The 15,732-nt window shown below is 44.2% G+C and overlaps 1 protein-coding gene across 3 annotated transcripts in view; it reads left to right on the forward strand.

Moving 5' to 3' along the window:
- The window catches only part of PLEKHG1 (pleckstrin homology and RhoGEF domain containing G1), a 218,103-nt gene that overhangs the window by 86,283 nt on the left and 116,088 nt on the right, over positions 1–15,732 (forward strand). The window contains exon 1 of one of the 3 annotated variants that reach the window (XM_047733184.1): positions 4,643–4,894. The exons of the other annotated variants lie outside the window; for them this stretch is intronic. Coding sequence (XP_047589140.1) covers positions 4,777–4,894 — 118 coding nt within the window. The 5' untranslated portion in view covers positions 4,643–4,776. Of the gene's footprint in view, positions 1–4,642; positions 4,895–15,732 lie in introns of those variants that run through there. 3 annotated transcript variants of the gene reach the window in all.

The following is a 15,732-nucleotide window of genomic DNA, read 5'->3' on the forward strand; positions in this document are numbered from 1 at the left end:
CCCCCCCCCCCCCATTCTGGCAACCAAGAGCATGTTCTCTGTATTTAGGGCCTGTTTCTGCTTCTTTTGTGTGTTTATTCATTGGGTTTTGATTTTTTTTTTTTAATTGCACATATAGGGGAAATCACATGCTATTTGTCTTTCTCTGACTTATGTCATTTAACTTAATACCCTCTGGGTCCATCTGCATTGCCACAAATGGCACGATCTCATTCTTTTTTGTGGCTGAGTCATATCCCATTGTACATCTACGCCACATCTCCTTTCTCCATTCCTCCGTTGATGGACAGCCCTGATACTCTAGGAAGAGCCCCTCACCTGTGGGCAAAATCAACTTAAGCTGACTCAGGGGCCAAAGTAATCACCGCTCGTGGTGTAAGGCTTAAAGTTCCCCACCAAGTTACAGCAAAAAGTCAACTGCAGGACCCTAAAAGCTAATGGTGGCATAAAACAATTCACTAGAAATCACCAAATCAACACCATGGCCTGCACTTAGGATGTGGGAGGACAGGGCAATAAAGATGCTGTCCTCCCACCCAGGTTCTGAACCCATTTGAAAACATAGAACAAAGGGGTGGGCACAGAGGGACTGCACCCTTGCCTCGACTTCCAATAAAGCTGACTTTGGAGACTGTGCCTTCCGTCGGAGGACAGGTGTCATCCACATCCCAGACCCAGGATCACAAGCTTTCCCAGGCAGCAGGGTGAGCAGGGCAGACTTCCCCTCACAGGAGCGGATCTGGCACATGTCACACTCACAACATCAAGAAGTACAGCACAACGTGTGTGACTTGCGGGCAGTCCTCAGCCGAAAGAGCCAGAACGGGGCTCGATTACACCTGCCCAGTCTTCCCTTCTATAGTTGCCGGTCAAATTCCTGATTCCCGCCCCCAAAGAGAAGTCCTTGTGGGGAGTCAGAGAGACCAGAAGCTCCTGGAACCCCACCCAGATGGACAAAAACCATGAGGAGCTCGCAAGAAATTCCCTGCACACAGCCCTGCCCTCTGCTCCAGCTCCTCCCTCCTGACATCATAATGGGGAGCAGACATTCGTTGCCGAGGCGGAAGTCGGACTTAATCTGGGCGGCTTCATGCACCTTTTTTAACAGTTGACAGCCACATCACAGCTGACACGCTTTTACAGAGTCCGCGTCTGTGAAGAGCCCTCTGTGGGCCCTGCACTGTGGCAGGTTCTAGGAGATGACAAAGAAGCAAATGGCCAGAGTCAGCCCCCATCCTCTATAGATAGTGGGTGGGTGGGGACAGTATTTAGGTTAGGGAAATTTCTGGACTACGTGGTGACTCAGAGTCACGAGAGGAAATCAGAGGCAAACATTTATGAACTGAAGTTCGTCGTGAGCCGTATTGGCCTTTAAAATAAGAGCCTTTAGCGGGATTCTGGTTTTCTAGAGCTCTGCATTCTGAAGAAGAAGTGTGTTTCCTTCCTCCATGTGTCCTTTTTCGTGAAGAGGGGGAGGGTAGGTCATAAGAACTAATTTGGAGGAAAATGACCTCATGGACTCGCAATTAGGCTATTTCCCTTTGCATCCTGGTGGAAGAACTCCATGGGCTCCGGCAGGCCTGGTTGAGGAAGTATAAGTGTATGAATTAGGAAGGGTGGGGTTGACCTACACAGGCAGGACATTACTCTTCTTCCTCTTCCTGACCACGTTTCCCACAGCAGTCATGGCCATTGCTCAACTTCCTGTTGGGGAAAACCTTGGCCGCTGAGTGTCCACCTGCTCCAGTGGACAAACTAAGGACAGCCAAAATGTTGGCTGCTGCTGGGAAACCTGAGTTTTGAGCTTTTGCCTACAGACGCCTTTTCCGTAGTATCTGAAGCAAAGTTGGAGCCGTTCTGCGTGGGGCGGAAGGGACTGGAAGCTGCAGCCCTGACAGCTCGTCACTGCTTGGAGTAAAACATGATGGGCGCATGAAATGGGGGAATTTGGAGGGGCTGGGGGGTGGAGAAAATGAGGGGTCATCCTAAGGCGCTACCTTAGGATGAGTTGGGCTCGTCCTAAGCAAGAGTTGGGCTGGAGGACGGGGTCATGGGGCCACCCGGCCGTGGGGAACACTGCTGGGCCCCGACCACAGGGCTGATGCCTTTCATCCAACAAACTGTGTACCAGCTGCAAAACTGTGTTGGTAGGAAAGATCATGACCCCTGGCTTCCAGAAGCCCACAGTCTGGTCAGTTGATTTCATGGCCTCCTCAGCTGGTTCCAGGGTGGTAAGGGAAGAAGGAGTGGGGGGATGAGGGGGTGCTGGAGGAAACACAGCTCCCACACCGTTCTTAGACCAAGTGGGGCAAGCCCTGGGAATCTGCATTTTATGGAGAGCTCTTGACGCACAGTGAGGTTTGCAGGGAGCTGGCTGCGTGGACAGAGTTAAGTGGAGTGTGGCAGGTGCTGGGCTCGTGGGCCCTGGGAACCATGAGAGCCTAACAAGGCAGACCGGCGGGGAAAGTTCTGGTGTGGGGCTCAGGGAATTTTATTGGAACGAACAGTTGGTTCCGTTTACCTCCTTTTTTGCCTTGCTGTCACCCTGGTGGCTGCTAAGAGTAGCTGCACAAAGAAAGTTCTCAGAATTTGGGCTTCTCACTTGCATCAGGCTCTGGCCACCCTTCCCATGGCTCTCATCTTGCTTGGACTTCTGGTCTGCCCAATGGAGACTGATGTCTGTGGTCTATGGGGATCTCAGACGCGAGGCAGCAGTAACGATCAAGGAGAGCTCCGTTGAGAGAAAGTTCGTTCTCTGTCATCTTTACAGTAAATCTTTTGCTTTTTCTGCATCGCTGTGTTCTCTCCACCACCCCAGCCCAAGGACGGGGCGAAGGTGGCCTCTGCTTGTCTTGGGAGAGCCTCTCCTGGAAGTCCCACTAGGCCTCATCCCCAGCCCACTCGGTCTCCTGCAGCCCAACACAGAGTTCTGAAACAAAATGATCCAAGGTAACCAGCGGCATGTGCTGTGTTCCCACCTCCTGGTCCTGTCCCCTGATGAGTGACCGTGGACCATCCCGAAGTTTCCTGCTTCATCCCGCACCTCCAAGCCAGAATGAGACCCCAGGCTTGAGCACCTGGTTCCACTTCTCTCCATCCTGGACACCACTCCACGGCCACAGGCAGAATCCCCAGCAAAGGCATTTTCAGCCCATCCTTGTGACACTGGAGGTCATGGGAACTGAGCGAGGCCTTTGAAGGCCTCTTTGGCCTTTTCCCTAAAGGGCAGATCGTGTCACACCCTGAGCAGCTCTCTGCTGACCCTGTCAGAGCCCAGCTCAGCCCCCTATGGCAGAAGGCCTGCTCCAAAGCAAAGGGAGTCCCCGGTCTGGGCTGTACCACAAAGAGAAACAGGACCCATACGTCTCATCAAATGCTGTCTGCCCCCCATGATCCCACACGGTGCCCCGGACTCGTGGCTGAACCCCACCTTGAGGTTGGGATAAGGAGGGATGAGTACCCACAGCCTCCTACTCTCATACCATTTCAAGTCCCCCTCCCCCATTTCTACTTTCCCTCCATCTGCCGTGATACTAAAATTTGTCTAAATTTGGGAAATGTCAAAATAATGAGCAAATGAGGGAAATTTCAACTAAATGACTATGTAAAGGGTGTGTCCTCAAAACCCTGCTGCTTTTTAGTAAACTGTAGGCAATTTTTTTTATTGTGAAAAATATGGAGAGATTGGGGGAATTTGCCACTTGCTAAAAAACAGTCTACAGCTTGTTAAATAAGGTGAAAGTGGGAAGGGAGGAAAAAATGAGGTCCTTTTGGATATGGATCATTGGCATAAGCCACAGAAGTCATAAGACAATGAATAATATCAAAGCATCTGAGACTAGCTGCCATTAATTCAATTTTAGTACCACTAAGGGTGAATGAACAGAGCATCCAGAGACATTCAAGGGATTCTAGAACTTTCTACCACTTGCTCCTCCTACAACTTTAATGGAATCATTGGTGTCCAACCAATGTGCACCTGACATCTTGACCAGTAGGGGGCATGAATGAGCAACAGACTAAATGAGTGGAGTTCAGGTCTCACCTCCTCCTGAGTAGGAGGCATCTCTGGCCAGCTCACCAGGAGAGAGAATAGAACTAGGCCACTGGAATCAGTTCATTTTTAAAAAGCCTTTGAGAGTTTACATGATTTTGAGTTCTTATTAAATTGCCTTAACTTTCCTCAACCACAAAAGCTGATAGGGTTCTGTGACTTGAACACTCAGGACACTAGAAGTGTTCTTCATAGATAATGAATCCTGTTGATCTAGAAGAATGGTTCTCTTCGGAAAAGCAATTGCCCCAAAGCTGTTGCAGTTCAGAAGAGAAACGGGACGGGAAAAGAGAAACAAGATGCATCGGTACATGCCTCCCACCTCCCCTCCCACACACACATCATTATTTTTAAATTGTAAAAAATGAGGCTTGTTTAAGTGAAAAGGGAAGATTTAAAAACACGTTCCCTTCCAGAAAGAAGATGGGACCATCCCCTCCTATCGATTGGCTCTATTTGTCTGCCTCATCTTCATTTGGGCACTGTCTGCTTTTCTTATCCCATCTCCCAAGCTCTCCAAGGGCCTCCTGAGGGAGGGCAGACAACGCCAGCCAGGGAGAATGTGGGTGGAGGACACAGGCAGCCGAACTGCCCGGACCTGTCTGCCTTGGGCGTAGTACCTCGTCCTGCCCCGGCTGGACATGGTTCTCCTGACGGCGGCAGCCTGACAGGACTGTCCACCCCTCCCCGTCGCCCAGCAGGGCCACGGCTGCCGGGGGAGCATGCTGTCCACAACCATGGTGGGGACCCTCATCCGCGGGTGGAGGAATCGAAGCGCCCCTCGAAGGCCTGAATCCAAACTCCTTATTCCACGGAGCCAAGATGGACCTCCGACCCAGGGTATGTCTGACGCTTGGGTATGACCCTGTGATTTTTTTTTTTTTAAGGGTTCAGGAAGGTGACGATGAGTGCCCAAGCTTACCCCCACTTCAGACAGAGTTGACAATCCAGAGGCTGTTTTTCTTCTCGGGTTACTATAAATTATGGCTAGCTCGTTTGTGGACAGTTCATTTTCTATTTTCCTAGTCAAAGGCATTGGTGCCCTCAGTGGTCACCCAGGAAAAGGGCATTATTTCCATGTTGTTTTCCTCCCACAGCTTTTCTTTTCAGATGTCATCCTTGTTCTGTGATACTTGTATTTGACCAGTAGGACAAAAGATGTACTGGCTTTTGGCAAATTCTAGTCTAAAGCACATCACATTATTAACTCCGGGATGGAACATGGCAAAACAGAGTTAGCTTCTGGGTTTCCCCATTAATTATTTTTCTTTTCTGTTACAATTGTTTTGAGGTGACAATAGAACTATTAACCAAATCCTAGCTCTCCTGCGAACTGAATTCAGAATGTAACTGTGTCCTTTTCTGAAACAAATTTTCGCTGGAATGAAATACTATTGAAACTCCTGACCTCCTTCTGTTCTGTCTAGACCTTGAATTTTTTAACAATACTTATTTAGAAAGGAACTCTTTGGTCTTGCTGATGATTGACCTAGGAAAGAAGCTCTGAGCCAGGAGAGGAAGCGAGCATTGAGCCCAGAAGTCATAAACTCCCAGGGGCTTTCTGATCTGGCCTGCAGCCCCTCAAAATGCTTTTATCTGACCCGTGGTCCTGAGAGCTGTCTGAGCAGTAAACGCAACTGTTCTTTCATTTCAACAAATATGTGTTGAAAGTCAATAAAGAAAATGCCAGAAAGGCATTTTTCTGGATACTGGCATGCTCTGATCTGTAGCTAACCTACAAATGAAGGATACAAAAACTCAATGTTGTAATTTGTTTTGTTCTGAGGGTGGTTTCCAGCCCTACTTTTCAGGCTGACTGTATTCAAGAATCAGGCCAAGAGATTATTTTGAAAAGAGTCCGATAACTATTCGTTGCCAGATAGAAAAATCAGTTATTTAACCCAGGAATGCAAAAAAATAGAAGGCTCTTCTGTGTTCTGAACTGCCAAAAGGATTAGTGATTATTTGTAGAACCTAGGTATTCAGCAAGAAGGATGAGTCATAGTATTTCAAACATTGATCACCTGGTTCTGCTCCTGGTAAATTTCTTTAACAATACTCAGAGCTTTACGAGATGACAAAGTAATAAAGGGATGGTGTGGTTTCTTTAACAGGTTTCTTGAGATATAATTTATAATTTTACAATGTAAATTCACTCAGTTAAAGGGGACAATTCAATAGTTTCTGGTATGTGACATTATTCATTTTTTAAGTGGTAATAAAATATATATATATAACATAAAATTTGCCATTTTGTCCATTTTTAAGGGCACAATTCAGTAGCAGCTGTGAATTACAGTCACAATTTTATGCCACCATCACCACATCATCTACTGCCCAAACTTTTTCATCATCCCAAACAGAAGTCCCATAACCAAAAAGCAGCAGCAACTCTCCCCTGTCCCTCTTGGTAACCTCTCTTCTACTTTCTGTCTATAAATTTGCCTTTCCCAGGTATTTCATATAAGTACAATCATACAATACTTGTCCTTTCATGTCTGGTTTATTTCATTTAGCATAATAATGCTTTTAAGATTCATCCATAGCGTGCATCAGAACTTTGGTCCTTTTTATGGCTGATGCGATACTGTGTTTTAATTCTCTCGTATTTTATTCTCCCTCCCTTAAATATGCCTTAACTTCTAACCTACTCAAGAAAAAATCTTTTTCTTTAAAGGCAAGGGCCATAGATTAATCTTTTCAAAAATCTTTTTATCCTAATGTCCCATCCAGGTCCTGGTGCAGAGTAATTATTCAACAAATTTCTCTCGAGGGGGATTGATGAATGGTTTTTAAGGTTTTACTTTTAGGTACCAGGAAAGAGACTTTAAATAAGAAAGAATATGGTTTTGATGCTTTAGTTCTTAGTTCTCTAGAGCAATGATGTTTTCTTTTGATGTAAAATTTAATAGTTGCAATTGTTTCACACACCATAGAATCACTAAGTATGAAGAGTAGATCTGTTATGTGATACAAATATATCATTGGTACGTGGTAAAAGTTAACTCAGAGAACGTGACAACCCCTAGTTCATGCCTTTCGTGAATGTTTAGTGACTTTTTTTTTTAATGAAAGTGATCGGAGGAGCGTCCCAGTTGCTAGGCAGTGTGACCTGAGACAAGTCTTTTCAACTCATAACTGCTCTTGGCCTTGCCTACATGGATGTTCTTGCTCAACACCCAGCTCAGAAATGGACAGAAAATTGAAGCAGAAGCCGATACAGCTCAAGGAGCCCTCCTACACCTCACAGGGGTGAGGAAACTGAAGGGGGAGGCAGATTTGGGTCACTTTACAGCTTCAGACTTAGAGTTATAACTATGTCGCTGCCAGTTCTGCCCAAATGCAGTAAGGATGCGTATTTTACATAAGGGTAGCCCCCAACTCGGCATCCTAAAACCTGCCTTAATTGTGCTTTGACTGCTTCAGAAGTCGGCAAACACAGGGGCAGAAGGTCGAGGCATGCAACATGATGCCCTTGATCAGGGCTTGAAAACCATCCAAGGGCATCTCTGCTACAAGCAATTTCCCCCACACACTTTCTCAAAACCGAATCAGGGACGAACACTTGCGAATTTTAAATGGCAACTAAGTTATTTGCTTTGTTGAGTGAAATCATGTTCATTTTAGCACATGGGTCCTTTCAGAATTTTCACGCTTTGTTGAAGCTTCTGGGAACACTGAAAAGACTTGGCTGTGAGGTAGCATATATCTCTCATTCATTCACTTTCCATGTGGTCCTGCCTCCTTATCCAGATGGTGAGCCCAGGGAGAGCTCCATGGCTTGCTACCCTCTGAGTCTCCCATGCCCAATGTCCTGCGTCAAGCAGGCACTCAATGACTACATGCTCACCAGTGACTTCAGAACCATGAAACGCAAGATCTTACAAAGCAAGGGGCCTGGTTTTCCTGTATGACCAGTGGGATCTATCTTGATGTTTTTGAAAGTCATACCAGGTACTTAAGTTATTATTGTTTTTTACATTTCAAAGGCATATAGACTACCATTGGCCTAAATATAAAATAATAATTTCTGTCTGTAGAGCTAGGCACCCTGTAGTCGAAAAGAAAGCTCTTCCTTCCTCATTGCTCAGTGACAGCCTGTAATCATCTTTGAGTAATTTTTAAGATTCTTTCCTAACCACCATTTCCTTATGTCAGCCGGGAACAGCTTCTCCTTGTATCAATGAAATGATTTTCATTCCTTCCCAAGCTCAACCACCTACCTAGTAAGAAGAGGTAGCTGTAAACTCAGCCAACTTTCTTTTTCAACAATTATGCTGGATGGAAAGTCAGATGATAAAGTCAGATAATCCACCAAATATTTCTTGAAGACCTGGGAGGAGTTTCAGGTAGCCATTAGAGAGGATATGAGTGAGTTCTACCCAAACCTGATTTCCTCATTCAGGTCTAGCGTAGGCTTGAAGGAACAGAGACCAGGCTGCATCTGGGTTCCTTCCAGCCGGGTCATGGCCCATTTCTTTCTTTAGGACCAGAAAGAGTTTGAAGAATCCTGGTTAGACTTCTATAAATTCCAAGTGGAATTGTTAACCTTACTCCATATTTGGCCTAGCAACTTCGGGCATGAGTAAAATGCACACAGGGAAATTACACCTCACAGGTGTACAGTTTGTTTACAAACAAAAAAATATTTTGTCTTTGCAAGCCTAAATTAGTATTAACCCCATCATATAATTAATAGTTATGACTAAATATGGCAATAATACTGTAAAATGATTTTTATATCATCACTGTTTTCTGATAGAATTTAATAGACTCTTATACTCTGACCTGTACTAATTATTCTTCATGTAAATGAGCTTGTATAAGCCTTTTCCCATATTTCTCCATTATTAACTATGTAATTAACCACTTGATAAGAGTCCTTTATTTTAATTAGAATAATCACAGGGCTTATGATTCAATAAATATTCACGGAGCAGTTGCTATGTGTAAAACTAATGGGTACGCCTGAGCAAAGACAGACAGGTGTGAAAAGCTGTGACCTTAGTGGGCAATGTCAAGTTGTCCAATATGGCCGCTGTTCTGGGCCAGACCCTGGAAGGTCTAACTGCCAAGATAAGGAGCTGGACTGGATCTTTAGACCAGAGGGAACAGTATCAAGCTTTCCTGGCAGAGGGGGACCTACATCCTGAGTTTTAGAAGAGAAGCATCTGAAGAGATGGTTTGAGGAAGCAAGAGATTGGATTTCACAAGACGTACTCAGGAGGTTGTTGCAATGATTCTGGTCAAAACCGTGAAAGTAACAGGAGAGAAGAGATGGAGAGAAGAGACATGAACAGAACTGATTTATTTTATGACCTGTGGGAAAGTTATCATGGCTGTTGTTTACTGGGCTCTGTTGTCTCAGTGGTTGTACGTGTGGGGTTTTAATTTATAGAAGCGACTGAGTGACAAAAGAGACAGAATCATGGCACTCAAAGGAGATTTTTTATTACTTACATTTCCCAAGAGGAGCTGCGTGGCCTGCCACCCAGGACCACAGGCCAAAGCACCAGAGTCAGTCGGGAGGCAGAAAAGAGCAAGAGGAAAGCCTAGGCTGAGCCTTTATTGGGGTTTCCATGGGGTTGCCCATGCAAGGCAAATTAGGCTTGGCTGGGCTGAATAATACCAGCAGGGCCTGGGGCATACGGGCTGTGCCCAGTTGTCTGGTCCCTGACCCTGGGATGAGAAGGGCAGGGAGGTATTGGTTTGGTGCATATGAGTTAGGTAGAGGTGGTTCCGGCTATGGGCTCCGGACCACGGGGGAAATGTAAGCAACTTTGGCTATTAGTTTGGCCTCATAATGAATGGATATCAAATAAACAAATACGGAAGCTAAGAAAATGCAAGTTAGAAAATCTATGTACCGGGACTCTTGATTAAATGCTTTATGTCCCTTTATCTCATTTAATCCCCTCAACAATCTGCAGTTACTAAATCATCCCCATTTTATACATGAAGCAACTGAGACCTAAGGCAGGTTTAGGTGAATTTAGGTGAATTTATCCAAGTTCCCATGAGTAGTAATGATTTTCCCAGCTGGATTCAATCCTAAGCTTTGCCAACTCCAACCCCCGCTACCATCCACTGTGTTCTAGTGCCCATGGCCTTCTCCACCTGATTATTCTTCTTCACTCTGGGCTCAGGACATGAGATGAGCCCTCCTGAAAACAGGAGTGGAAACTCACAGAAGCTTCCCCAGAGCTCACTGGCCCGAGGGACAGAAGTGAGTTCACTTGGTCCACCGCCTCTCCGCAAGCCTTTCCATTTCTACCTGCTTTGTCAGAATAGTGTGAAGATGGCCTGCTTTGGTTACTGGCAGCCTACCATTCAGCATGTTAAAATTAAATAAATAAAATGGGTGACTTAATCACTGTCTTCTCCCTTCCTGGAAATTGCTTCTTGACTTTTGGCTTCTCTCTCTCTCTCTGATCATTCTAACTCTGGGACTTGGAAGCTCCTGTGTCAGCAAACAAAGCCCTCGGCAGATTGCTTCCTCCCGAGTGTCATCGGCCAATGATCCTAATTGCCTATGGAGCGATCTCCAAATTCCCTAGGATAGGCTCTGAGGTCCCGCATCAGTAACTGCCCTGTTTGGTCACAGTCCAGCCCAGTTCCTTGGTTCATGCCAAGCACTCCCCAGGAGTTCTGTCTCTTCACAACCCCTGTGGCTGCCTTCTCACCCCTTCTTTCCATGTTTCTTCGCACATCACTTCCCTGAGGACTCAGCTCAGGGCTCAGCCTCCATGGGAAGATGTCCACAACACATGTAAATCATGCAACAGCCTCTATGAAGCAACTGCTTGGTGCAAACTGGGGTGGGGGTGGGGATGGGGGATACAGAGCATGAACAGTCCAGGGCCAGAGTTCAGAGAGCTCATGACTAGTTTGAGAGGTGGGGATAAGATGGAAGACGATGCAAAGAACAGGTCAAGAAAATGGAGGGTTAGAAGCCATCTTCATCTTTCTCCCTGCTTCTGAGAGTTCGTCCGGGAGCTCTGGCACTCCCACAGAGCTGTGAACCATCAGGGAGAGGCACCACAAGTCCAGCCCTAAAAGCTCTACTGGAGGAACATGGAGGAAATTCCTGTTTTCCCTCCACAATTAGTTCAGTTCTGTGGGGACAATCCTGTCCTCATGGGCAGGGCTTTGCCCAGCGAGTTGTCAGAGACAAGGGAGTAAAATTGTCAGTCCCTGACCAGCTGGTTCCAATGGTTCCAGTTTTACTACTTCCCAGTTGTATGACTGGGTGTGTTACTTAATCTCTCAGTACCTCCCTTTTCTCAAGTGCAAAATAGGGCTGAAAGTAATACTTACCTTTTAGAGATGTGAGAATGATGTGAGTTAATTTACATTTTTTTTAAAAAATCTTCCAAATGGCACCTGGCACATCATGAGAAATCGAAGGTGTTAGCTGTCCTTATTTGCCATTACTGTGTGGTCCTCATGACTTCAAGATACAGTCTTGTGACTTCCTAGTAACCGAACCTGCCTGTCCTTAGACGTCATCATTTTCCATCAATCTTCCTTGCTAGTAAATTTTTATAAAACCAAAGTTTAAAATCTTCAGCATAAACATTTCCTCTGGAATACTAGAGTTATTGGTATTTTATGATTTCTACATTGACATTTTAATAGCCAACGATGGCTTTTAAAGGAATTGAGAAGACAGGCAGCGTTTGTTGGTATCCATATTGGAGTTCCTGTTGTGTTTTTGTTTCCATGTGAACCTTATTTTTTCAGGAGTTTATAAGCCTTTTGCTCCGTGGTGAGATGCAGCAACAAGTTTCCATTCCAAAGAACAATATTTGTCCTACTTGAAAATTGATCCTGGTTTCCATTTTCATTACAAAGAAGTTGCTCAATGCTTTATGCTTCTAGAACTTGAATTTAGCTTGATGTTTTTGCATATGTAACTTTTCATATTTGACCATTTGGAGAAACTTCTCGAAAGCTGTAAGTCCAGCTCATTGTCCTTTTTTTTTTTTTTCTTATTTCTTCTTCCTTTTTTCTTTTTTTTTTCTTTTTTTTTTTTTTTTTTTTGTCCTTTGGTTTTTAGATGCTGTGATGCCTTTAGTTGGTCTTTGTTTGAGGTAAGGGTGTAGAAAGTATTAGGAATTTACTAGAAATATGTCTCTGATCTACAGAGTAGGATCCTAGACTGCTGAAAGTATTTCTTCTTTACAGAGAAAACTGCTGATTCCCCTTTTTCAAGCATAGGGCAGTGGTTGAGAACCTAACACTAGAGTAAGCAGATCTGGAGGGAACTGGCTTTGTGCTTAGCAGGTATGTCACTTGGGATGTGTTACATAGCTTGTGTGAGCCTCAAATTGCCCATCTTTGAAATGGGTATCATCAAATTCTTAAACGAACTGAGTGAAACAGTGCATTTCCAGTACTCACAATCGTGCCTAAGAAACACAAGAGCTCAAATGTTCATTGTTTTGCATAGATCTGACCCTCAGCTTTCACTGATTAATTATATCTGGCTGTTGAAGGTTTCTTGAAACAAAATGTGCCCTCCATGAAGGGAGGGAGATTTTGTATGAAAATGTCTGTATGGCGACCGAGTGTACTTATTGTAGTCACAGTATTTAGGAAGAAAGAAGGGAGAAAAACCATTGAAGTAATAATTCAAATTTAGAATTTTCACCTTAAAAATGTGAATGTATGGTTTTCCTGGCCACTTTCACAACCAGTCGGGTGAACTTGGGGTCCTCTTTATGTAAGTTATGCAGAGAGTATGGAAAAGTGGTTATCAGTCTAAGATGGTGTCCAAAGCCCTGGCTATTTCTCCCGGCTGTGATGAGGGAGAATTCAGATCACAGAGAATATGGTAGAACACCTTCCCTCTATAAATACCTTTTTTTAAGTCTATACATCGTAAAGGAATCCATGATTCCTTTGATGGTTTAAGTTGAAAGTCTAGGAAATCTGGCCGTGGAATCCATCCTAAAACCGAGAGACCCACAGTAGTGTGGTGGGCGGGAGCAGCAGAGTGTCCCATAACTGAGACCCCCTTTCTTCCCAAAGCCACGAGCCACTTGAGGCCTGCGGGGATGGCAAGCTGCCAGCTTGGGAAGAAAATCTACAGATTCTAGTTTGAAATCAAAGGATGACACTTGGACACGTTCATCTTGCACTAAAGCACTCTGAATAACTAGTTACACGCGCGCACACACACACACACACAGGGCACGTACACTGCCCTGTCTTTGGGGACGCATTCATGCACGAGCCCGTGGTCTGTTTTTCTTCAGCCCCACTGAGCTCGCTTTGTGGCTGTGTTTCTGAACAACAGCACCTCTGTGCAAACTGCACAAAAGGAATCTGAAGCCAACCAGGGTTCAGAATCTGAATCACTGATTCATGAGCATAGTTTTATAAGCACTTTTTAAGTCCAGGGATCTAAAAACCTGTGCAGCAGAGAAAGATCTCCAGGTAAATGGTTTCAGGGTCTTCTTCGCAGGCATGAAGCTGAGTCCACTGATAGTATAATGGTGAATTTAGAAATCAATTTGAAAGCTTTTACAGAGGTGGTTTTCTCTTTTGTGTTACCTATTAAATAGAGGACTTTGTTGTATTGCAAAGAATAAAGTTATTTTTTATTCTACTTTAACAACTACAAAGAAATATGCTATGGTCAATGAAAAGTTCCTTGGTTTTGATTATTTTGATGATTTTTAATTTTTTATATGTATACATTTGTATGTATATATGCACACATGCATGTATACACACACACACACACAAAGGGTGCTACATTTTGCTGAAGACAGGTTGTAAACCATAGGGGCGCCTGGTGGCTCAGTCAGTTAAGTATCTGATTCTTGATTTCAGCTCAAGTCATGATCGCAAGGTCACGGGATCGAGCCCCAGGTTGGGCTCTGCACTAAGTGTGGAGCCTGCTTAAGATTCTCTCTCTCTCTCTGCCCCCCACTCCACACTCTGTCTCTCTAAATAAAAATTTTTCAAAAATGTTACTATCTGAAGTACTTTAAAAAATTTTTAAATACTTTTAAGCATTTTAAATTTTTTCTGGGAGCTGAAATAGAACATACCTGATGATTTGATTCTGAAGAAATAAGGACCACCACAAACAATTTGTAAATTCTTGAGCTTAAGAAAAATGAATTAAAGAGTCAGTTTCCAACTACTTAGGCCTACAGAGCCATTCAACACACTGTGGGCAATGGACAGAGCACAGAACTTGGAGTCAGGCCTGCAGCTCTCTAGCTCTGTGTCTTGGGCAGGTTATTTGAGGGCACTCCCCATGTCCTTGGAATCTTTGTGAGGTGGCCAAGCCTAGGGAAGCAACCCTGTATGGAGAGAGTTCCAGGTGGGCAGGGGTGGGGGCAGGGAAGACCTCGGGACACTCAACTGAGATGATACCTGGGGGAGGGGAGACTCCACCAGTGTGGTCCAGAGCAAGCTTCTCCTATTTCAGAGCCTTGCCTAGGGCTGGCCCTAGAAGGGGTGAGGGTAGGGGTGGGGGTCTGCAAAAGTTCTGCTTGGTCATTTAGAATTCAGATGACCCCAGTGGGGGTCATCAGCTCTGTGTGTACAGTGGAGGGGAATTTGGCTCCTCCACGTAATGAAACATCTGTTTATTCTGGCTGGCCTGGCTGGTGGGAGATCCACACAGACAACTCCCCACCACGCAAAAGGAAAATGCTGTGTTTTGTTTCCTAATACCAGAGCAGCTTTTTTAGGGTGAATAATCAAAAAGGTTACCGCGTCATTACCTGGTTAGGAAAGTACTGCTGGTCTTTTTTGATAGACCTGGACATTCTGCTTCTTAGAAGCTTCTGGAGACATCATGTTCTTTTGGTGGGCTGCTGCTGTTTTTTTAAAAAGTATTTCGGCTAAAGACCAAATATTGGCAAACGCATCACAGTGAGAGGTCCCTTATCGATTACCTCGCATTACATCAGTTTTGAAAGAAGTTGTTAGTTAAGGAAGATGCTGGAGTATTAATGGTTCGATGTCCTAACATCCCAATCTGACTGTATATTATGAAAATGAGATATAGAGGAAAACCTTAATATTTAATAATAATAAAATATTCCATTTTAATATTTCCAAATATATATATATACATATGTGTGTGTGTGTGTATATATATATATATGTGTGTGTGTGTGTATATGTATATATATGTTTCATACATATATTAAAATAAGAATGCTCAGGGAAGAATATTTTTGAAACCTTTAATGACTTGATAAGACTAATTTATAATGGGTACAACAATAGGGGCTTCTAAAGATTACTTAGGGAAAGTGACAAAATCCAAGTGCCTTCTACATGCCATTCCAGGCCTGGCGATGTATAGCAAGTTCTAAACTCCTCATGTCATCATTTTATGAATTATACAGATTGCGAAGATTGTGTGTGAGTTTGGGGGGGGACTAGGATCTGTATTGAGTAAACCCCCCCTTATCCATGGGGATACATTTTAAGACCACAAGTGGGTGCCTGAAACCATAGGTATTCCTGAACCCTGTACCTACTATCCTAGATGTATGAACCTATGATAAAGTTTAATTTAAAAATTAGGCCCAGTAACACATTAAATATCAATAACTAAAAATAAAATTGAACAATCACAACAATAGACTCTAATAAAAGTTCTTGGAAGATGATCTCTCTCTCTCTCACAAAATCTTATTGTACTG

This window comes from Lutra lutra, chromosome 6 (assembly GCF_902655055.1).
Source record: "Lutra lutra chromosome 6, mLutLut1.2, whole genome shotgun sequence".
Classification (NCBI taxonomy): domain Eukaryota; kingdom Metazoa; phylum Chordata; class Mammalia; order Carnivora; family Mustelidae; genus Lutra; species Lutra lutra.